The sequence below is a fragment of the Aulostomus chinensis genome, chromosome 21 (genome assembly GCF_037954235.1).
Source record: "Aulostomus chinensis isolate RoL2024-O1b breed Wild chromosome 21, RoL_Achi_v1.0, whole genome shotgun sequence".
In the NCBI taxonomy this organism is placed as follows: domain Eukaryota; kingdom Metazoa; phylum Chordata; class Actinopteri; order Syngnathiformes; family Aulostomidae; genus Aulostomus; species Aulostomus chinensis.
Genome location: NC_141340.1, coordinates 9,630,835 through 9,654,034, shown reverse-complemented (window position 1 = coordinate 9,654,034; position 23,200 = coordinate 9,630,835). Strand labels below are relative to the sequence as shown.

The 23,200-nt window shown below is 41.9% G+C and overlaps 2 protein-coding genes across 18 annotated transcripts in view; one reads left to right on the top strand and one right to left on the bottom strand.

The window, feature by feature from the left end:
* myripb (myosin VIIA and Rab interacting protein b) overlaps positions 1-23,200 on the top strand; it is a 136,991-nt gene that overhangs the window by 1,738 nt on the left and 112,053 nt on the right. For 4 of the 15 annotated variants that reach the window (XM_086191225.1, XM_086191224.1, XM_086191222.1 and 1 more), the window contains exon 1: positions 20,854-20,959. The exons of 1 other annotated variant lie outside the window; for it this stretch is intronic. In XM_086191225.1, coding sequence (XP_086047351.1) covers positions 20,870-20,959 — 90 coding nt within the window. In that variant the 5' untranslated portion in view covers positions 20,854-20,869. 10 more of the 15 variants (XM_086191230.1, XM_086191226.1, XM_086191229.1 and 7 more) reach the window with 10 other exon arrangements.
* LOC147241615 (uncharacterized) lies at positions 406-21,171 on the bottom strand. Of its 3 annotated transcripts, none has more exons than XM_086191239.1 (7): positions 21,142-21,171; positions 5,793-5,876; positions 4,097-4,144; positions 2,087-2,197; positions 1,743-1,859; positions 938-1,018; positions 406-853 (listed from the first exon to the last, which is right to left on the bottom strand). In XM_086191239.1, the coding sequence occupies exons 1-7, from the start codon at positions 21,154-21,156 to the stop codon at positions 788-790; spliced, it is 522 nt and encodes a 173-aa protein (XP_086047365.1). In that variant the 5' UTR covers positions 21,157-21,171; the 3' UTR covers positions 406-787. The 3 variants fall into 3 exon arrangements, with proteins under 3 accessions (XP_086047365.1, XP_086047364.1, XP_086047366.1); XM_086191240.1 differs by lacking the exon at positions 21,142-21,171 and adding an exon at positions 20,237-20,291 and having other exon boundaries at positions 407-853; XM_086191238.1 differs by lacking the exon at positions 21,142-21,171 and having other exon boundaries at positions 5,793-5,930.

Genomic DNA, 23,200 nt, shown 5'->3' with positions numbered 1-23,200 from the left:
AATTCAAGATATTTAAAAAGACATATTAAACTCATGAAACAGATGGTCTGAACTACATTTAGATTTTTTCTTTCTTGCACACATGCTTTTTTTCCCCCTCAGCAGCTGTAATGTAAAGTAATTAGTTTAGCTCGGTTCCAAAAGGGGATCCTGCTGGTTTGCCCTGCTGCCATATTTGCAAACCATCAACTGAAGCTGAAACACTTGGCTGCTTTAACACCCTGGTACTTTATTTTATAAATCAGTGGTGTGTGTGTGTGTGTGTGTGTGTGTGTGTGTGAGAGAGTGAGTGAGTGAAAGGTAACGTTTAATTCCAGAAAAAAGAGGGAAAGCCTGAGCTGCCAGTGGAACTGAGAATGTAAAATGTGTTGGGCTCTCGGGAGCATAAACACCTCCAGGTTTAAAGACTTTGACACCACATCTCTCGACTAAAACTTTATTGAAATCTGATGCAACACAAGAAATATTTATGCAAAAATATACCCTCCAAACTTCATTAGGAATCTGTGATAAAATAAAATTGTTGAATATTAATAAGGGATCATTTGTTTTCATTACATGCAGGTATATATTAGAAACTTAAAATAGTAAAATACCAAAAGTGTCCATGAGTGCAGACTGGCTAATAAAAGCAAGCTTATAGTTGAAACAGTAATGGTGGACATCAATTACACACCAAGTAAAAGTTTGTGTTACAAAGGTTGGATTTTACACAGCAATCCTGAATCCGTGTGTCTTTTATTGTGCACATCCTTTGTGTAAGCTTTGCCAAAATTGCACAACCATTTTATTCTCCCGTACTCTGTATGCTTCTTTTGGGCATGTTGTCCTGTCCTTCAGTCCCAGGATCTCCCTGGAGAGAAAAGGACACATCTTGTGAAAAGAATTGTTTGACAGTGGGTGTGTAAGGTGGACAAAATATTGTCTGCTGACTCACCAGGACTGAGAAAGCCCCAGAGCGTCCTGACTTCCCACGTTGGGGGGGTTCGCTCTTCAGCTGTCTCCTCGCTCTGGTCACCTGGACGAACAATGAGTAACATTTCCTTGAGGACATGAATTTATGTCAGGATGGAGGAAAAGATTACGACATTTTCCATTAAAGGTTTTTAACGGAACATGCCATGCCATTTCTGAACCAGACAAAAGGAAAGATGCCCCTCTCTCCCCTGTGTTTGCTTTGGGGTGCTGAGACCAGCTGACAGCTAGTTAGCTTAGCACGAGGTCTGGTAGAAATTGGGACGTGTTAGTGTACCTCTGTCAAAAGTCAGGATGTTTAAGTTGTCAACAAATATTTTGTTTGTTGTCCGAAGTCAATATGTATGTATGTCTATGTGAAATCCCAATGGCAAAAAGAAAAGCTGAATGGGGAAAAGTGTATTTGATAACTGCTGACGGCGGTATGCTAACACTTACCACTAACTACCATTCATTGTGTTCAGCTAAATGGTGTTCATCTGGTCTTCATGGTTCTCAGCTCGCTGCTTCACACGCAGAGGAGAGAAGAGTATTTTCTTGTCTGGTTTGGAAAGGTTGGCAAATCTTTCCTAAAATGTTGCCGTGCACCTTTTAAATCAGGCGGCCTCAGGGACATTTCAAACGCCACATCAATTGGTCATGTGTATTATCAGATCTTGACAACAAACAGATCCAGTAAACCTAGACAAGGCGGCCTAATAACTCACACACATCCGGCCTGCTTGCTCCGGCTGTTCCTCTGCTCAGGGGTTGCCATGGAGACTCACCTGTAGGGGGGTGGATGTCTTGTCGTTGCTAAGGAGGGAGAAGGAGCCGACGCGGGATTTACGCTTGTTCTTTTTCTTGGTTGCGGCTTGAATCAAGTGTCGCCTGGACCTATCAGCCTGGAGAACCACGGATGCAGTGATTAGTACACATACTGATGCATCAAATCTCCATTTAGAAAATACACGTTCCAGCCCACTCAGTCTGGTTACCCTGCGTTGTATTTGCAGAATCTCAAACCTCAGCGGACAACAAGCGTCGGAATCCGCCGCTGCAAACCAGCCCCCACCTCCCACTCTTTTGGCTTTTGCCCATTCTGTCTTCCGTGTGACGAACAGTGTTTTACCTGGATGAGGGTGTTAGGAAAGCCTTTGACAGAGACGGCTCCGGGCAGGCTGGAATGACTCAGGTGGCTGGGACCCCTCCGCTCCAACTGTCTCTTATGTCTGAGAAAAACCTACAGGATGAGACAGTCACGTCCAAAACCACAGAAGGAAAGAAGAAGTGCACGTCTCACTGAGCGGTGTAAGGCTTCATGTCTGCGCACTCCACTCATTTTATCCTGCACAAGTCTTGTTTTCTTAGGGTTATTGGCAGTCGAAAGCCAGTATTGAGGGAGGACAGTGCAAAATTATTACAAAATCATTTGTCATCGATCTGGACATTAACAAGGAACTTCTATCGAACTGCTTGTTTACTTAATAAATGGACTGTCACTTTGAGAAACAAGAGCTTTCAGTATGCCAATTAGGATATTATGGTAAATTTATTATACTACCGCAGGCTCCCAACTCCATCAATACTTTATTTTCCAAGTTATATAAGTAGAGAGGGGAAAAAGGATTGTTTCCAGTTTTGGATAATAACTTCCTTCCTGCTTGCCTGCCTCTTTTTCCACTCGGTTGAAAACAAAGACATTAGCTACAAAATATTCGCTTCGCCATCATCTCCGAGGCCATTTAAAGTGTTTACTGTGATTGCTGTTGACCTACATTTCCATGATTGTTTCACATGCAGCAGCAATGGAATATTTTAGAGTTGGCTTTTGCACAACAGCTGATGCATTATTAGAGTTGAAGGATCATATGCCTATGTGTGATGTTGCTGCATGCTTTCATAATTGAAGTTGACAGGAGGGAAGATCTCATTTTAATAGCGTGCTTTTATCGTGCTGTTCTGTCAAACCAGTCTGCACCATATCACCGTGTCAATAATGTTATCTAGTTAGTTTCAATTAAGTAGGTGAGCTTTGCATTTTACTGTATAACAAAAATAAAACCCAACAGCTGAGGAAACTCTTCTCAGCTCAGCTGTTTCTCTGCCTCCTCTCATATCGTAACGCCTTTAAATTTTCTCTCGCCCACTGTGGTGCTTCTATGTGAAAACCTTATGTACAGCATGCTAACAGCTACCTCTGGGATGTTCTTGGATGATTTTTTACACCATATTTTGACATTTTACAAAAGTATCATGTTTGTTCGTTTAAAAAAAAAAAATCTGCCTCCAAAAATAGGTGGCAGAATCCTTTTAACTACTCGTCGACAAGTTAGCTTTTAACTTTTGAATGTGAGGTTTGACAGCAGGACTAGCTAACGGTACTAGCGCCACACAGTCTGTTATAAAGTGTTCTGGATTATTTTTTAATATTTGCTTGTCATGAAAAAATAGAGAATGGACTTAGGGGACCTTGTTTTATGTTTTTTGTATTTATATGACAGAAATTATTTTATTCACATCCAAGTACTGACATTTATTTTGTAAGATTGCTCGAATGTTAGCCTCTTTATGGGTCTATGAATTGTTAGCATACTTGCGTCAAACTTAAGGTTTTCTAACTTTAGTGCACGTACAATGTACGAAAACTACAGTTACATTCGTGTCAGACGAATGAAAACATAAATGTCAATCATGATTGGGCTGCGGCACAACTGCCCATATTTGAAGTATTTTTAGAGTAACGCTAAATGTCAGCGAGCCTACATGGTGGCTAGGCGGTTAGCATCCACCGGTAGAGAGTGTAGCTTGTAGTCTGCATAAAAATAAAGTTTGGCTTTGGTGTTTCCGGTTTAACCACACCGTGCTGGGCAGGTGACAGCTGTGTTTATGGAGTTTCTGCGCAGGAAACGCGTCATAGCTTCATGCTGGAAAAGGGACAAAATTAGCGTGTCCACCCGAATCATCAAGTTTCCCTCACTTCCAATGAAAAGTAGAGCTGATAAATATGACTAATACGGAGTCATTCGACCGCAGAACACAAAAGCCAGATGTTAGTGGGTGTTGGTGGGTTTTCCTAAAGCGTAAGAGGAGTGACAGACAGAAATATGCGCAGGATAAAATTACTGTAAATGGAACATACCAGCTGTTCACTTATGGGGAGAGCCCTGAGTTGCTTCTGATGGTCACTCTGTGAAGACAAAGACAAAAAAAAAGGTTAATTTTACAAAGTAGTTCCTGGAATCATAGTTTTAATTCTATTGATAATGCAGAACTGCTCTTCCTTATTTATTAAAAGTGCAATCTATTTTAATCCTATGACCTTGACATTTTCATTCTGTGAGTGAAAGTGGTCCTCTGACTAGTTCCACCAGTCTCATAAAATGTATCTGTGCGCCTTTTTACAAAATTAAGAGAAATTCTTCCTTGATTAAAACCTTCCACAATTTGTTTTTCTGCTGTTGCAAGCATTACGTGTAGACGAGTCTCATAAATTTCTCCCTCTCTTTTTTTTTTTAATGTATTCCACTTCAGCCTAAACAGAAGTGACCTCGGTGGGAGCGAGCAAACACGTAAACTAAAGCAAATGCAGCCTCTGAAGCGATGCTGTCTGGTATTAGTTAGCTCCCGCCACATTTGAAGCTTCTAATTACACATGCTGTAATTACATTACAAATAACTGCTGCTGAGGAGCGCATATGTGGTGCTAACATCCTCAGACGCTTTCATGTGCGGCTCAAAACGCTCCTCTCCACTCCTGCAGCTGCTGAACCCGTTGTCCAGATGAGGATGATTACTTTGGACAGAACATGAGGACTGTCCACACAGAAGAATGCTAACCAAAAGTTTAAAGTATAACAGCCGGTAGCCACATGAAAAGCTAAAAGGGTAGCTGAAGGGATTTTTTTTGTTTTTTTGGTGCTGAAGATGGTATATTTTTGGTGTGGTGGCATTATGGCTGTGAAAGCCATTACAATGAGACTTTGTTTCTGTTAGAAGAGGGGGGAAAAAAAAATTATAGGTCTTCACAGTTCAGGGTTTTATTGTGCATGTCTCCTGCAATCTTGAAACACATTTGACTGCTACTAGCGTCACAGCAGACATGTGCAAGAGAGAGTGAACTACTGGCTTCCTCTGGCCCAGCTTCTGTATAAACACATCCCCTCTGTGTGCTCCCGGTCATAGAAAATCTATTAAATTCCATTTTAGAGAGATATGCTGTTAGATAAAACTGCTTTATCTCTGCCAGACATGTCGGGGAACGGTTAAACATTCAGTCTAAAACGGTCAAATTAACTGTAATTTTCAAAATGTCAAACATATTATTAGAGTAACCCATTTAGACCGAAAAATGCCTATATGGCATTTTCGTACATAAGCTCCTACAGCACGAGAGGTTGTCGGAAAATCATCCACTGAAACCTATATTTCTCTGCCTCTGTAGCAGATAGAAACATGACATACCCCCCCCCCCCCCCAATCATAGACTTTTTTTGCTTGAATATAAAATTGCTTAGTTTTTCCCAACTACTTATTCAATCTATAAAAATCAATAAACACAGATGGTGTGGGCATCGCATCAGGACTTAAAGGTGGAATGATCCATATCTTGCATTAAGTCTATTTAATTGAATTTAATCAAACATGCAAAAGAGTTGCATCCTACTGTTGGGGAAAAAAAAAATGCTTATAACTCCAGTGTATTATTCCAAAGAAAGAAGGGAGAAGTTTGCACCTTCAAAACAGCATGTAAACACACTCAGACAGGAAGTTAAAGTACAGGACTACAATGACGGCGGCTGATTGTAATGTCATCCCTGATAACCCCGATGTCTTACCTGCTCATCTGCGCTCTGTCTGCTGACACACATCCCTCCCTGGGTCGCTCCTGAACATTCGAGGGCGTGTGACAGCAGGCACGCCTGCAGGCAGAGCACACACAGCCAGATAGTAAACCCCATGTCAGGAACTCGAGTGTTCCCAGTCCCTGTCGGCTCCCTGCTTTATACTCTCGGCGCTACTAATGAGGAACAGATGCCGGGAAACTGGAGGCCATGCCAGCTTCACACAGACAAACAGCCCACCACAAGCCTGCGCTCTACGCCAGCCCGTGGCCTGCGGTCCTTCAGAAACATGTCAGACATCTTCAGGGGCCTACCTCGTAAAACCAGCGCTACCCCAACCCAGAGTAGAAAGACCATTTTCCACTTAGTCCGAAGTCCTGCCAGAGTGTGTGCTTTTGTGTGTGTGCGTGTGTGTGTGTGTGTGTGAGAGGAAACTGTTGTCAAACCCTTGTGCAGAACAAATGAAAAATGGGTGGTTTTTGCGGCTGGTGTAATAAAGAAATGCTGCATAATAGAGTGAATTTGTCTCTTGGCTCAGTGAAAATGAAGCTTTCGCCTTTCAAATTGTATCATCTTCACCGATCCAAACACTTGCAGTCATCAGTAGAATACACAGCAGCCATCAACACTGTCAATTCATCTCTCAGCTTGTATAAAACTTGCTCTTCCATTTTAGGACGTTTGTACAATATGGTTCACATTATCAGGTAAAGAAACAGCATGTGGGATGCAGCTAATGTGCCTGTATAGGAGTTTATATGGCCTTTTAAAAATATAGCATGCCAGGAAGAATGCATCTCCTGATGGGGTGAGACGTAGATGAATAGGCACCCTGTCCTGAGGTGTACTGCAGGATGGAAAGAGTGACTGGGAGAGTGAGAGAGGGAAGCCTAATGTCTTTAAAGCTCAGGCGCTTGGTCGCAGAGGAATTGCCTCCTGCTTGGATTGCGGTGAAACGCTGTGGAAATTAAATCGGTTTCATTTCCGGTCCAACACGACCACGAGCCTATCAGTGCAGCGCCTCTAAACTTTGAATAAGGTAGTAAAAGCGTAGACAGTGAGAGACAGCAGAGGGAAATCAAGATCACCTCCTCTTTTTTTTTTCTGTTCAATGTTGTGTAGATATCAGTTCAGCGAGACTCCTGGCCAGACAGACGAATGCTGGGAACTGATGGAGGGGATGTTTAGTCAGGAGACGAGGAAAGGGGAGAGTGAAAAACGACCTCAAAGCCGCAAGCCTTGCTGTTCTTGGCCGCCAATGCAAGATGGACTGAAGTGGACAAAATATGTCAGTTATTTTTTTACCGAACAAACCAAACGGTTCATTTCAGTGTCAAATGTGTTTCTTGTGTGATGCGGAAATCAAGTAAGCGATCGAATGCACTTACTAGCCTCTCAGAAACCACGACGTGACCACATGGAGGGATGACAATCGGAGGGATAATTCATACTTCCTGTGATTCAACCACGATTGTCGTAACTTTATCCGTAGGAGTTAATATGCAACATTGCTATTCAAAGCCGTCCTCCTCGTTCGCCGTCATCAGCTTTCGCCCTCTGCTGCCTCCCTATGGGACATGCCATTCATCAGCGGCGCTGCTTTGAGCCACCGTCACCATGTCTGAGGATGATGCTCTATAAAGCTAGCAGCTGCTGATGCCGGGGAAGGGAAAAAAAAGACAATTTTTCACAGCGCACTGCCCACAGACTGGGTGACAGGTAATTTGTGACAGAAATACTTGTGGAGATGTGTGTTGTGAGAAGAATGGAAAGCAACTAAGCTGTTTGGCGGACACACAACAGATGAGAGAAAACAGGAAACGGGACTTAAGAAACAACATCTGGACGAGGAGACATGACTCAGAGAATAATGGATGTTTTGGATTAGGTAACAGAGACACGGACTTGCCTCCTGCAAATTACAGAGACACATTTTCTCCAACTCTTGGGGAGACTGAAGATAGATTTGGATTTATTTGCCCACAAACAGCACACAAAACAGACCAACAGGATCATGTCTTTCTAGAAACCGTATCCCTCCTCTAATCCACAGACTTTGAAGTTAGTAGGGACTATTTCCTCAGTAGGAAGTTGTCTCTATTAGAATGACTGACTGTTGTCATAGCGCGACAGAAGAAAATGGATTAAACGGTTTTGTTGCGTTCATGTACCCTAAATAAAGTTACTCTAGGCAATCTACAGTAGTCCAGTTGGCCTATCAGTGAGAACATGATCCAGATCAATAGGATGTGTGAAAATGTTGTTTTTTTTAATTGCTTTATTTCGAGATAACGAAGTCCCCTTGTGATAATGGGTTATTTCATCTCCTTCCTAATCACAAGAAAACAAAACCGGTTCTTCCAGTTAATGAACTGGTTTCTTTTTTGGAACTTGGATCTCGTATCAGGGCGGCACGGTGGTGCAGTGGTCAGCACTGTCGCCTCACAGCAAGAAGGTTCTGGGTTTGAGTCCCAGCTCCAGCACAGAGTCGTTCTGTGTGGAGTCTGCATGTTCTCCCTGTTCCTGTGTGGGTTCTCTCTGGTACTCCAGCTTCCTCCCACAGTCCAAAGACATCAAGAGGGGACGAGGCTGATTGATACTCTAAATTGACTGTAGGTGTGACTGTGAGTGGGAATGGTTGTCTGTCTCTATGTGTTGGTCCTGGGATGGACAGGCGACCTGTCCAGGGTGAACCCCTCCTCTCACCTGAAGGCTGCTGGGATAGGCTCCACCCCCCACGACCCTTAATAGGAATAAGCGGAAGAAAATGGATGGATGGATGGATTTTGTATTTTTGAGAGAACGCGATAAATAATGCATTTTGTTATAACGATGGCATTAATTCAAGTTAATTAAGCTCAACTCACGTTCGTTATATCTAGAAAGCAAACAAACGTCTTCAGATAACCAGTTGAAGAATGAGCTTTCTCAGTTTTCTCTTTCTCTATCTTGTTTCCTTGAGTGTGTAATGAATAACTCTTGATCTTGTGACTATCCTGATATAAATGAACTCTTTTTCTTGTGACAAAAGGTAATCGATCTTATCTGGAGAAAAGAAGTCTGATCTCTCCAGATAAACTAATTTGTTTTCTTCAACTTCTTTACTCAATCATGGTTGTTTTTTTTTTGAGAGACTGTAATAACTAACCTATAAAAATGATCTTATCTGGAGATCATTAGCTTGTTTCTTATGATAATGGGTTAGTGAATCTCTTTATCTGGAGAGGACAGCCTTTTGTTTTCTCCAGTTGAAGTTTTCACATCCTTGTCATCCTCAGTCTTGTTTGCGTGAGGCAAAATAACTCTTGATCGTGTGATATTGTTAGATCACAAGATAATTAAGTTGTACTGTTGTGAAAATTTGGTAAATGGTGACATCATATCAGGAAAACAAAAGTCTGGTTTCTCCAGATAACTACGTTTTCTTCATACTCATTACTGTGATCTCGTTGCCATCTTGAGATGATGCAATAAAGTTGCGATCTCCAGATAACATAAAAAAAAAAAAAAAAACCAAAAGCCCTGTTGTTGTCAACTTACCTTGAAAGTGAAAGTTTTCTGGAAGTTTAAGTTTTTGACACAATGATCTACTAATAGACGAACTTCTTGCTGCACTGAAGTGAAATTGGTTCCAATCGTGTGGCACGAACAGTGTGTACCAGGTCATGTAAATCATAACCTCAAGAGAGCTCCAGTTTCCTTTCAGAACAACCGGCGAGACTTGTGATTATAAATAAGTATTCGTCCACAGCATGCCGCCTCTTTCTTTCTTTCTTTTTTTTTCTTCTTCTATGCGACTGCTTTGGGGGCAACTTTGTGAGAGGTGAGAAAGGAGAGAGGAGCAGTGGGGATTTCACTCCGTTCATGTGGAAACAGCAGAAGAAGCTGATGACAAGACGGAGGAAAAACAGTGCTGGTCTGCTGTACAGTTTTTGTGTTTGTCATCGCGCACAGGCGGAATATTGTCACGGCTCTTACATCCGACTCCATTTGTGTGCCCTCGGCTGTTTGAGCGTTAGCATACTGACACAGAACCAGACTCGAAGGGAATGGCGAATGTATCATCAGTTGTCAAATCTCTTTAATCTCACTCCTGCCGCCCCCCCCCCCCCCGCACCCTGCAATCACAGCCGACCGTTTCCACACAACACACTTATAGGAAATATTGCTTTACTTCTTCTGCTCCATCTACAAATTACCATAACTGATCAGTTTAGACATCAAAGCTCCTTCCAAGAAAAATATTCCTCCACCAGATAATTGATTAAATCGTAAATCCCTGTGGCTGCGGGCGCTGTGGCGATGTGACATCTCAGATGAATCAAATAATTTAAAATAGAAGGCAAGACTCTCATTCTTGACAAGCGCATGAAAATGGTGCAGGTTGAGACGGTTCAGAAATGCAGCACTTTTGGAATTATGTGGCCCTAGTTTGGAATGATTTCTCTGAGGTTTTTGATTTGATGGTGACATCACATACGGGTGATAAAATGTGTAAATCATGGGTGAACTGTCCATCTGGCAGACTGGGCACTTGTCCAGTAGTCCCAAGTGCCTCCTGGGCACCTCAGCCAGCCTGTGAAACAGGCCTAGAGAGACTTTGTTGCCTCTTTCTGCATGAAATTCTTTGGTCCTGCCACGAAACCACGCATAAAAAGTTTACTAGTGTATAGTGCGTTGTGTAAGCACCACCCACAACTATCTGCATGGGAGGCAGAAATGCTTACAAGAAGGCTAAAACTCTTGCCAATACATCTCTTTCTTTGCTTTGCGTGTTCAACCTGAAGTTGCATCTTGTACGTTTTTCAAGGAAAAGTTGAATTTTAAGCCGTAGCCCTTGTAGATCAGTTGAAACCTGCATGTTTACTTGTCAGGGGATGGTCTGAGATGATTTGTACGCTCAAATTTAGAGGTTGCTTGGGAATCGGAACTTTAGGTATACAATTCATCGGGTAAACAAGCATAAATCAAAACAATTCCTGCAACACAAGAGTACTCGGAGTGCATTCCTCTACCAAGGCAAAAAGCCAACTCCAATGCAAAAAAAAAAAAAAAAGGACTGTAAAACAAATCTTTCCCCAAGTTGAATGGGTTTCTCCTTGGCCTGTGTGACACCCTTCCTACACCAGGTTTGGTGAAATTCTGCTTTTTAGTTTTCAAATAATCCTGCTGACAGACGCCACTGCTGTAAATGAGCATAAAAGATTGATTGATTGACAAACCAGTGTCTTTGAGCAGATGTGAAGGCCCCCCCTTCCATAAATGGCTTTAGCTAAAGTGCTATCCTATTATCCTGTTATTGAAGCAATAATCAACGTCAGGAAGTGCTAATTAATCCCAACTTGTGTGGTCATTATCACCCCACACTGACCATTCAGCCAGAATACTAAACATGATATCATGAGAGTGTGTGGGGGGTCATGCCCTCTCACTATCTCTCATTTATTTCCCATCCTCTCTCAGTGGTGGTTACCATGGCAGCAAGGAGTTGGAGTCAAACAATGGCAGTGAAGGTTGGGGGCTCTGACGAGAGGAGGGAGGGAGGGAGAGAGCGAGAGGGATGACTATCTCTGTGTCTGGGTGAGACGAGATGTGGACGCAGTATTCTGAACAGGTCAATGTACACCAAATACGTCTCAGTGTATTTGTTTAGTTACGAATTGACAGAAAATGATCTTTTCTTGAAGCTAAAGTGGGTGACTTAAGGAACATGAAACATGACAAGTGAATAGAGACAGAAGGAAAAAGAGAGCGAAAAAATTACTGCTTTGATAAGGCAAACCAAAGGCAAACTTGAGCCTGAGGTTTGAGCCTGAGGGCAGAGCAGACCAGGAGGGATTTATGAAGATCCAAAAGCTGTTTCAAGGTTGAGGAGGAGAGGAATGGAAACAGGGGTAGGGCCCAGGAGTGCTTTTCTGGGCAGAGGGATTCCAGGATTAAAGCAAAGTGTCACCATAAGCAAAAAGGGGAATCAAAGAGACTGGAACTGACTGTGCAGCCCAGTCTAGCGAGGCGGGGAGGTGGAGCTGGTAGTCAGTAGAGATTGTCGACGAGAAACAAGTTGTAGCCCCAACACCTGATCCCAGTCCTGCAGTCAGAGCACACTTACGGTGCGTACAGCTTACACTTGCAGTATTGTTTAGAAGTAGGATTGGTGTGTGGGTTTTTTATTTGGCCAATTGGAGGGAGGATACAGAACTGCATCACTTACTGCATGCAAGAAAAACTGCATCGTGGTTGTAAACCTGCGACATGTGTACCAGTCACACTGACCTGATCTCATCCTTTTCCTTTCTATATCTGCTGCTTGGGTGCAGCCAATTGATAAGAGTTTTTCATTTATTAAAACAACCACTTGCAGGAAAAAGGGTTGATGGCAGTGGGAATACTGAGGCTAAACAGTGCAGATGCAAGACAGAAAACCAAAACAATGAGCTGAAAGGAGCTAAAACACTTCAAAGAACTGAGGGCAAGACGTTGAGTCTGTTTTTCATAATAATTGATAAGTTTGGTCGGCTGTGAGGTGAGGTGTTACGCACCTTTAAGATCACATGTTGAAATGAATTTCTTTAGGTTTCCTGTTCTCTTGCGGGCTGCTGGAATGTCTGGACGGCCTGAAACACTGGCTCTGTAAACAGCCGTGATGAAATTTGGCGGAAGAAAACTGAACTGGCAAGTGATCTGGGAAGCGGAGCGGCTGGCAAATGCACGCTCACACATTGACGTGAATAAACACAGGACAGGAGCTAGGGTTAGCACGCTGCTGCATGCTGTGACTCATGTAGACTGGATGGAGATTGAGCAGACTGTCCGTATGTTGTGGTTCCACAACCCTGGAAGGAAAAGGAGGCCACTGAGGACTCAAAGGAACATCTTACAAAGATCTGCTAACTTGGCCTCAGTGTTTGTAACAAAGAGTTCTAGTTACGGAGGGATTTAGGATCACTCCCGTTTAGGAGGAAGGAGCACAAATGTTTATCTTAATCGGCTTTTAAAGGTGTGATTTTTGGGTCGGATAAAGAGGAAAAAGGGCATATGGACAGTAAAATTGTCGGCATTGGTGCTATTATGAATATCATGCTATGTAAATTGTAAGCCACGCCTTTAATAGACGCCTCCAACATGCCTAACATCAATAACCCAAATAACAAAGGAGGACGCGTCCTCATAAAAAGGGCATAGATTGTGATATCACACAAATTAGCTTAACAAACTGCTCTGGAAACAAATTAACAAACAAACAACCTTTTCTCTCCGTTCCTCCTCCTGGGGATTAACAACAGCAGAGTGACTCACTATGTTTGTTTGGTATTTGTGTCTTGTGCTTTATTTCCCACACCAGAATGGCTACTGATGGGCAATTAGTCATGCTGAGTAGGCGGAGACTTCACCTCCACCTCTTCACTGACAAGAACAAGAAAGTAGACAGAACAGCACCTACGGCGGGGGTGGGTGGGGAGATGGGTTTCATCCTGGCATTAGGAAACGGACAACTGAGGGCTTAATACTTTTTATTATGAGATTAAACCGGGGGCTTTAATCCAAAATCAATGCTTCACCTGTGGACTTGTGCTATCTGAGGCTTTAATATTTTGGAAGCAATTATGAATAATCACTTTTTTTGTACTCAGTCAAGTGTATGAAAATAAAATGCTAATAGACGTATTCAAGCTGAGGTGCATTTGCCTCTCCAGATTTTTCCATATGTGTTGTTGTTTTTTTCCCATGCTTTTAATGCCTCGGCACATGCAAGAGGGATCGTCTGTCACTTTTTTTGTTCACGCAATATTTCTGGAATGGCGTTTAAGGAATTGCTATAAGTTAGGCTCAAAAGTCCACTGGGATGCAAGGAAGAACCTGAAGGGATTTCAGAGGTCAAAGGTCAAGGTTACTGTCACCTCACATGAACTTGACATCTCTGGCACTCTTGAGGGCACCTTTTCAAAAAACATTACAAACATCCACTTGGACTTGTGAATGACCTGCAGACATTATGGTGGTCAAAGGTCAAGGTCATTGGGTTCATATCTGCAATGTGGTATTTATTCATGGTTTAAAATGACAAAAAGTTATTTCATTGTATATTTATTTTAAAAGGCATGACTATATGTCTATCAGCTAAGATACACTGTTAGCTACAATACTTGGCTAGCAAAAATGCTACCCTGCATCATGTCCATCTACGCTGCTACATGTTCTGGAAACGCCCACTTTTCTTTGTTCCTGTTAAATTCCTCCCTACATCACAACGCCACCTTTATGTTCCATTTTATTCAAAAATGCAGCAGTTAGAAACTCTGAACGCAGATTCATGTGAAGTCAGGTTTCATGCTAAAAGCTGCCTGGTGACATTAATTCACAACAGCAAGCGCAGATGCAACATTCTCTCAGAAGGAGCCCCATGCCCTCCGCTGTAATCTCCCACTCCCAACTCCATGATTTGGCCCAGCAGGACGCCCCTGCTTATGTGCTTGTTAAACATCTGACTCATTGTTTTATAACCGCTTGCAGTTTGCGATGTTAATCACGATTGATTCCACTGAAAATGTCAGTCTTTTGTGAACTACGTTCTTTTAGCTTTTAGCACCATGAGAGAAATACAGCGGGCAGAGGGAGGCATGAATGACGTTTGAACCTAAACCAGATGTGCATCCAGGGCCGTCCCTCTGAGCTGGTTATTCTGATATATGGAGGTTCCTCCTTTGTAGGTGAATCTGTGAATATTTTTTCAACTCCTGTAGAATGTCTAGAGAGAGAAAGGTCAACAAGAGCATGATATTACCTCTGTAACCAGGTAGACACAGGAAGGCTTGTGTATCTGGATCAATATAGAGAGTGCTGCAGCTGAAAAAGCCATTTATTTTAGGTGATAAATACTGTGTGTGTAACACACCCTCGGCCTCAAAGACAATATATCACTGCGCTTTTATAACATGAATATCCAGCCTGACCCATCATAGCCACGCTTCCTTGTGAAAAGATTGACATATTTAGAATAAATGCAACTAATGGTAAGATCTTAGCGTTAATTCTGCCAGCTATTATTTTGTTCAGTTTAAATGTGTCAAAACGCCCTCGTTAGTCACCCTCAATCTGTTGAGTCTAACTTGAATTGAGTTAAAGTTTGAGCATTTTAGTCACATCTTAGTAAAAAAAAACAAAAACCTAGCGCCTTTTTTTATTTTAGTGCAGCTGCAGTCAATGAAAACTGATCCAGTGTCAGCTGATTATGAGTAAGTCAAGTCAATTTTTGGTAAACTCTATGAATTTTTGGTCCCGTTTTATAAATTTGATTATTCTGTTTTTTCAAGTTTGTTAGATTTTTTTCCCCTGCCGATTATGTTTAACTTTATTTTTATTTATTCAACAAAATCTGAAGAAAAAAGTTGGCAAACAGCTTTAGTCAAATTTTCACAGATGAAATCAGCACCAATGGAACGTAACAACCATATTTTTTTGTGTTCGGTTATATTATTACTGATATTACACAGTCCTAGAAATGAAATCCCTTTGTATGGATCTTATCTCTTTTCTCATTCACAGACCTGTCCTCTGTTCGGATTCATTTCCTTCGGGTGGTGCAAGAAAGCATTTACTGGACGTTTAAAAACGTCACTGCAAATCAAAAAGGACAAGTTGATTGAGATGCTCTAGTGCCTAATGAAACGTTTTTACACTGTTGGAGGAAAATGTTTCAAAAATACCCTTCATGTGACTTTGAGACAGCTCCGTTTGACAAATGAGGGTGTTCAAATTGAACGCTGACTTTGGTTTCTGGAGTCTTTCCAACGCACGCAATATTTCTCTCCTCCAAAAGCACGCATGGTTTGTCACAACATATGTAAGAGTACTGAACACTGAGTCGTTTTTGAAGCATGTTAATGCACCATCACAAGCCGGAAAAAAAACGTTCAAAACCGAAAAAGTACCCGCTGTTTTAATCCAAAGTAAATCAATTCAAAGCCTTTGAGAGGAGGTTGTCTTTTCCATCAAGTGCAGAGTCAATAAGGGAGTCAAGGTGAAAAGGTCCTGTTAGGATCTGATCCAAAGAAAGTAGGGCGCTGCATAACTCCAGAGGCAGAGGTCAGAATCATGTGCCTACAAACCATGTACAGCAGAGGCAGTCTGATGTTGAAATTCTCTGTTGTCAGTTCTTTAAATCTGGAATGTTGAACCCTGCTAATGTTGGATCAGATCCCACCAGAACCTTCCGTTTTGCTTTACAGTCACTTTTTACCATAAAAAGTGATGCTGCAAGCGGTAGTCATGAGGTCTGAGCAAGATGTCAAAGTGCCACGAGTCGCAAAACCTTAAAGTTATAGTGCATAACTTTTGTCTCCCCCTTCTGGAATTGAGAGTAATTACAACAACACAGATTGAAGTTTGAAATATGATTCCACTGGTGAGAGACTCTGTACGTTGTACAGTCCAGTTTTAGCTGGTTCAGGTTTTTAAAATCAGAAAGACATTCCAGTAACCTCTTTCTTTTTTTCCTTATTTTCAAAATTAAACACTCTATTCGAAAGGAAATTCCGTGAGATTTGGACTTGAAGGTAAGGGACAATCATTTAAAAGTTCTACACTTATGTTTTTTATTAAGAAGAATTTGAAATGGGACCTGGTTGGAAAGTGTGAACATTTCGGGACCTGAACCAGGAACCTCTGCATCTCTAGAAAAGGGGACTTATTGACCAAACCACTGGGGAAACGTGGCTTTCCACACCTTTATACAAATTGAGGCAATGACATCACATGTGCCAGACTGTAGTCTTTTTGTCTGTTTAACCTAAGAAAAAAACTAAAACATGCAGGTTCCAGCTGGATTGAGTGAAGCAAACAGGGAGGATGGATGATTTTGGCTGGATGCAAGAACCGAGTCCAGACTGAGAATGACAGAATTCCATAAACTATTTTCTCATTTCGACGCAAACCAACAATTCTCCACAGAAAACCATAAATAATGAAAAGCAGGACACTTTAACTCAACGAAGGTCCAAAGAGTAGCTGGTCCTGTTTGGCAGAGCATAACACGCTGTATTATATTTCTTCATTCTTCTAAATTATTTATTGTACGATAATAACTGTAATAAACTTTTAATCGAGCTTTCACCAGTCTGATGAAAATACTTTATGCATCACAATCCAAAGAAAGCTCAATTTTATTCCCTCTGCTAACATAAATAGACTTTTTTTTTTTTTTTACTTTTCTCAAAATAAAATTAAACAGCTGGCACTTCACTCTCCATTTTTTGACTCAAACTATAACCCAAAATAAACACATGCCACCAAAATGCTTCTCCAAACATCCTGATCATTTTAAGAAACAAGGAAAACAATTTGCCACAGTCCAGGAAACAATTTTGTCCCTGTTACCAGCTGTCTCAGTTAATGGCGGTTTGACCATGGTCCTCCACATGCACCTCGTCCCTCACAGACGGAGAGAGTCACCATGGTTGAATAGGTACTTTTTTTCGTAAGAAAACGCTGTCGCTGTCACGTGAGTTCAAAGGAGGCCATTGGTTTCATGAGGAAGTCTTTTCTAATGGACATTTTAAAGGGGAACAAATGAAATTTGAACCCACATCAGTCAGGTTCAGTGACAACGTCTTACCCACTGAGCTGACTATTTCACTGAGTTATGGTCCAAGACACTGAGCTAACTATAACTACCAAGCTATCTAGCTCACTAAACTAACAGTCTGTCTCACTGAGTTTAAAGTATCTCTGAGCTAATGGTCTCACTCACTGAATTTACAGTATAACTTGTGGAGCAAAAAGTATATCTTAGCTAACAGTCTGACTCACTGAGCTAACAGTAACTCCCAAAGCAAAAATGATCTCTTAGCTAACGGTCTGTCTCACTGAGCTAACAATGTAACTCCCAAAGCAAAATTGATCTCTTAGCTAATGGTTTGTCTCACTGAGCTAACAATATAACTCACAAAGCAAAAATGATCTCTTAGCTAACGGTCTGTCTCACTGAGCTAACAAATTAACTCCCAAAGCAAAAATGATCTCTTAGCTAATGGTTTGTCTCACTAGGCTTACGCTGTTAATGTAGTTTAGGTGAACAAAATGTCAAAGAATTTTAGGTCATTCAAGCTTTAAAACTTAACATATTTGAAGAGTTTATAGGGTTTGTCCAAGATACCAACCCCAGACCTCTCTCAGTGGAAAGAGCAACTCTACTCCTGAGGTGTGTAGATAACAACTGTGCCAACAAGGGTGGTCCTCCATGTTCAGACAGAACTCTTTATCATGTGTACAGTTATAATTCACCTGGTATTTCACGGTTTCTATGAACGATGATAGCTCAAAACTTATAACTCTACTCCATTACCTTTTTCTCCAAGTTAAAGGACATGAGTAATAATCCATCCAGTGTCCTAGTTTTTCAGATATAAAAGAATATCGCAAATGAGCAATGGAAACACTCTTTCCCATTTACACCTCGTCGGACGTGACATAGAGAGTTAGTTTTAATCCCTTGTTAATCCCTTATTCATGTCCGCTCCCATACATACGGACTTCGCCTTCGAACTACAACACGTTGCCTTCCTCTTGTGACGGGAACAGCGGCAACAGCAGTAGAGACAACCCAAATAGCTGCTCCAAAATACAAACTGTTTCGTAATCTCCATCCTCCTTAAAGTGGATTCTGGCAGGACGAGGTTGTACGAGAATTAAGGCTTATATGCTGAACGCCATTCAGTGGAAATACCTGCAAATCGCAATTGCACTTTGTCGAAATTTTGGAAATATTGCTTTTATTTTGCGAAAAACTGTAATGGAAACGCAGCTATAGAGATGAGAAAAGTGAGTCAGTTGGGTTTCTCTGGGGGAGGGGGCAGGTTTACTTGTGTTTTACGCTGTATTTATATGCTGTGGGAAAAGGTTTAACTGAAACCAAATGAACATCATGCTGCATCAAAGAGAACTTCAAACTAGAAATGGAGACCATAAACTAAAACGTACTTTGCTAAAATTTCCACTGACTTGATTTCTCGAATACTTCTACAAATTCTGATCCATTTTTACCAGTACAGTCAGCCCAGGCTGGCCATAAGACAGTTTTTAGGCACTTCAACATGGACCCTCTTCTTTCATATTGTCTGACACTCTCTTACTTCCCCACAGATCTCAAGAACCGTGAGCTTTCACTCATTCACCTCAGATATATGACCTTGGACCCAGTAAGTGGAGGATCATACTGCAGGTGACTCAGCCGCGGAGCATGAGGTCCTTTAATAAGATTTACTCCAACACATATGTGACCTGGCACTGTCTTAAGGTTGAAGATATGTGCTTGTGACCAGAGGATTACTGGTGTTGACCCTCAGAGACCCCCCACACACTCCTGAGTGGAGCTGCTCAGTGACCTACAGTGGATACACGTTCAGAGAGACTTCTTCCTGGTTTGCTGTATTGAAATCAGGAAGAAAAAACCCCCCCATCTTTTTTTAAGTCTCACCTTCATTGTTATGGTCCACCAGCAACACACGTTATGGTCTTGTAAAAATGGAAGTGCTTGCTTCCCATCTTTAAATAAAACTTGCACACACAGCAAGCCAAACTGCAGTTTAGCAGGCCAGACATGTTTTATTTAAATCTCCGAGCAATGGACCATAATAAGCATGCTTAATTTAAAGTTCACCACCGAAAGTCCTATTTGCTGAAGTTAAAGATTTAAATAATCCCTGCCTCTGACTTTCTAATAATAATTATCAAGCCACTACATACAGAAGAGAATATATTGTATCTAGAATACTATTTTTTTTTTGTACTTTGTATTTCTGTTACTGAACAGCTGATGTAAAGACCTTGTGTTGGAACTATTTACCTATTAGGATAATGACCACAAGGGCACCTCATACACAGAGAGGAGGAACATTCCCTCACATACTTTAAATGTACACTTGCCTTTAATATTTGCAGATCATGTGTTTTTTTTCTGTCAAATTCCATCAAATTTAACCCAACGTTGCATAGTGAAAACACATCCGTGATGGATTGTGCCATTGGAACTAGAGACCTTTGTCTTGCAACAGGACCGCACAACACCAGACAACATGTTCAGGCCAGTGTAGAAGCCCCCCTCCCCTCTAACCCCCGTGCATCCAAGCCACCAGTCCCTCACCAACTGCCTTCCTGTTAGCTTCACAGTCCATCTGGAACCTGCATGTTTTACTATTTTATGGTTAAACAGACAAATCACTCCAGTCTGGTACATGTGATGTCATTGGCTCAAGTTGCACGAATACATGGAAATTCACATTTCCTCAGCAGTGCGGTCAATAAGTCCCATTTCTCCGGGGATGTAGAAGTTCTTGGTTAAGGTCCCAGGGTGTCTGAGTCCAACTTTCCAACCAGATCTCATGTTTTCAAATTCATTGGAATCTGTTCACTCAGAAGTACATATTCAGTCATCATGTACTCACCTTCACGCTGATGGAAGCCTGCAAAACACTGCTGGGTTTTCACAGGAAACAGGTGCTGCAATAATTAAACAACTGAAATGAGTGGCGAATGACATTCCCAGCTACACGCTGCAGAGAGGCCAAAAACATGGCGTCAGGGATGTTTAAAAAAAACATTTTTGCACGGCAACTTTCGAATAGCATGAGGATATTTTTCTGTTTTTCTTTAATTTACGTTTGAATATTGGTCACCATTCACTTCAGTATTTTATGTGAGATTACTGTTACTCTGGAACTCCAGCAGTGTTTTGTGGATGTAAAAACTTCACCCTACCCTCCATCTGCATGAGTACAAGTAGATTATGGAATTTTCATTTTGGGGTGAACTATCCCTTTAATGGGCCTCACGCTTCATGAGTTAGCTAAACCATTATAGGCCTAATAGCTGATCACCCCCAGGGTCCAGCGCTTTAATATCTTAAAGCAGAACTTTCACTTTTAGAGATGGCAGCTTTCACAAATTCCTCCTATCTATGTTTCACTATACGTTTTAACAAGTCAAAAAAATTACATAAAATTATTGTTTTAAGTTAACAGGGATTTGTGTTCATCTGTCTGTGTCAGAGGTTGATGGCACTGTGACTGGCTTTATGAATGAAGCAGCCAGCCAACACAGCCCCTCCTCCTTCTCCTCCTCCTACGGTGCCAAACCCGAGCGCAGGTGTCAGTTTAAGGAGAAAACAGGTACCAGCTCAGCCAAGTCCGGAAACCCAGTTCAACCGCAGTGGTCTCTAGATTCCGTTTATCGCGTTTAAACCACCGAGCGTCTCCGTGAACACAGCTAGAAAACAGGTTGGGTGCCAATCCCTCACCTCGCTCGCCGTGCGCCCTCCTTCCTCCTCCTCCTCCCTCTGTGTAATACAAACCTCGTGATCACCCATTCACTGCTGCCTGCGTCTGCTGCTCTGGGGGGGGGGGGGGGAAATAAACCGACAAGCCGTGGGGTAGGAGAGCCAAAAACTATCCCGGAGGCAGGCAGGTGTCGGGGAAGTTTACACTTACAGAGGCGCGTCCCTCCCCGTTTTCTAACCGGGATAACGCGGTGGAGACTGGAAGTGGCGGTCAACCGGCTCCCTCTGATCCTGTGTAAGTGATTCTCCACATTAAGTCACTGCACTATGAAGACATAGTTAGCCTCTCGTACCGGCCAGAGATTCATCTAGACCGAGGACACGAGGTGTCCCTCGGTGCATGCGTGCCATATACCTTGTTGCTAAAGCTGACATTTTTAATCTGCCACCGCAGGATTTCACACAGATGTTATCATGCGTTCACAGCCACCGTGGCAGCGTGGATGCAATGATTTAAAATGAGAGAAATGCGGCATTTTATTTTTTTATTTTTTTAAAATTTCTTTTGCGGGGGAAAATAGTCAGGTATGTAGATTCAGAGCTCGAGAGGTGCAGCAGCAGGTGACGCATCCTCCTAGAATAGGACACATGTTTTATGGGGGGGGGGGGGGGGGGGTAATGAGCTACTTAAATAAAGTCTGTTGTCTCAGAGATTTGGTTGCAGCCCCCTCCCTCCTCCCCTTCCTTGAGGAATGCAAGGCTGGAAATCTGCATTTTGGCAGCTGCATGTGAATGATACCTGTTGATGGTCATTGGAAGCCTTTTAGGGAAACATCAGGAATACACACACCTCACGCCGGATGAATCAGCTTGCTATTCAGGGTAAATATTTCAAGGAAAATGGAAATCACACACTCAGCTAGAAACACAACCCATTCTTAGCGCTTGTAGTTATCAACACTCTCATGCACAATGACTCAGAGGCAGATTCAATTACCATCTTCAGGTCAGATAAAATGTGTCTTCACAGACCAGCGGCGTTCTCACCTTCCTCTCGTGCTCGCCGCGCGGGCTGCTGGTTGTGACGCGTGATTGTCTCCTTCATATAGGAGGAATTTTTAACGATGGGATAATTGAGTGTGAATCTAAGACTAAATATAGGCTAATGTTTGCCATATCTAGTTTACTCATGAGCGATATTACAGGTGTTTCACCTTTAATCACAATATGCTGACATACACAAAACTGAGCAATACAGGATGGATAGGGTGTGACAGATGTAGAGGTCCGGCTGAAAATATCAATAACAATATCGATCAGTCGTTGATATCTGTATGGACAGGTGTTTATGTCTGATGATATTAGCAGATATGAAAGTTTTGCTTTTTTTTTTTGTACCGACCATGTGTCAGAAAAAAATCCTTCCAGTAATCAATTTTAATATTTCAATGCACAATGCAGTTTTTAAATTTTTTTTATTTTGCCTCACTCCTTTTAAATTCATTCTTTTACTCCCTAAAATTGATATCTGCATCAGGCAAAAAAATCCAGTGTGGGTCAAGCTCTAGTTTCAATATGTGACATTTAGCAAACATTTAGTGTTAAACTGTAAATTTTCTGGCTTTTGTTACACACCTTTGCCACAGGTTTTTGATCAGCACATTGAGGGATCATTTGAAAGGGGGAAAAAGGGTGGATATATGTAATGTATATTTTTGCAGATATATCTTTTTATCAGATTTTTATATCTCGGTGTTGACATCGGCCCCAAAAATCCTGTATCGCTCAAGGCCTCATGCGGGAGGTAAGAAACCTGACTAAAGACGACAAAAAAACATAAAAAAGAACAATAGAATAAAACAAATACATGTAGGTACCTGTGCGGCCATGGTTCTGTGCACACACCATGTGACCAGACCCAATACCATATCCTTTTGGGTTTTTTTATTGGTGCTGTTATTTTCCCACCAATATTGGCTGGTATTGCAGTTTTGTCGCTAATTTTAAAATTAGCAACAGGAATTAGCATTTCACTCTGTAGAGTTCAATTCTCCACCAAAAATATTGTTTCTTCACGACACATCTGCCCTTGAAACTGAAAGGGTTCTTTCTGGAGTCTTGCTCCTCCCCTCCA